This window comes from Penaeus monodon, chromosome 22, assembly GCF_015228065.2.
Source record: "Penaeus monodon isolate SGIC_2016 chromosome 22, NSTDA_Pmon_1, whole genome shotgun sequence".
NCBI classification, from domain to species: Eukaryota; Metazoa; Arthropoda; class Malacostraca; order Decapoda; family Penaeidae; genus Penaeus; species Penaeus monodon.
This window is the reverse complement of record NC_051407.1, coordinates 37,858,114-37,858,720: the sequence shown is the minus strand read 5'-3', so window position 1 is coordinate 37,858,720 and position 607 is coordinate 37,858,114. Positions and strand designations below refer to the sequence as shown.

At 44.3% G+C, this 607-nt stretch overlaps 1 protein-coding gene across 1 annotated transcript in view; it reads right to left on the bottom strand.

The window, feature by feature from the left end:
- Window positions 1-607, bottom strand: part of LOC119587429 — a gene marked incomplete at its 3' end in the record, with an annotated part of 30,623 nt that overhangs the window by 8,144 nt on the left and 21,872 nt on the right. The window contains 1 exon segment of the mRNA XM_037936159.1: window positions 210-395. Coding sequence (XP_037792087.1) covers window positions 210-395 — 186 coding nt within the window.

Sequence of the window (607 nt, the reverse complement as noted above, 5' to 3'; positions counted from 1 at the left end):
CATCATCATTTAAGATCGACTCCTAAACAATAGGCATTCAAGTCTACACAGCCACCTTAATTTCAAATATATATACCGAAAAATAACTCCTCATTTCTCCTCTCCTCGGAGATGAAGCTGGGATTAAGGTTAAGCCTAAAAAGAATTAGTATTAGGGAAATCGTTCCCTGTTCAGAACCGCGAAAAAAAACTCCAAACGAAAGACTCACGACCGCCTGTTGTGACGATTTCGTGCCAGGCGACCGAGGGCGCGTTCAGCTTCTCCCCGACCCACGGCAGTCCCGGGCCTCTGAGTGTCAACGAAGCGTTGTCTTCAGATCGCCACTTAAGTGTGTGTGGAGAATCTCCCAGGGCCACCATAAAGCCCGAGGCACGAAATCCTGAGCATTCTGTAACTGGAAGCGGAGGACGTTTTGACATGAGGCGTTGTTAGGAACCGCAGGTAATTGCAGACATCGGATTTTTCACTTTGGTTAGGAGGTCACGGTAGTTGATGACTTCTTTGATATCATTTATATCAAGAACCCTATTATATAATAATTACTCAAAATTCCACAGTTTCTGGTGTATTGTAAGTCTGTACATTCACATTGACAAGTACTGCTTT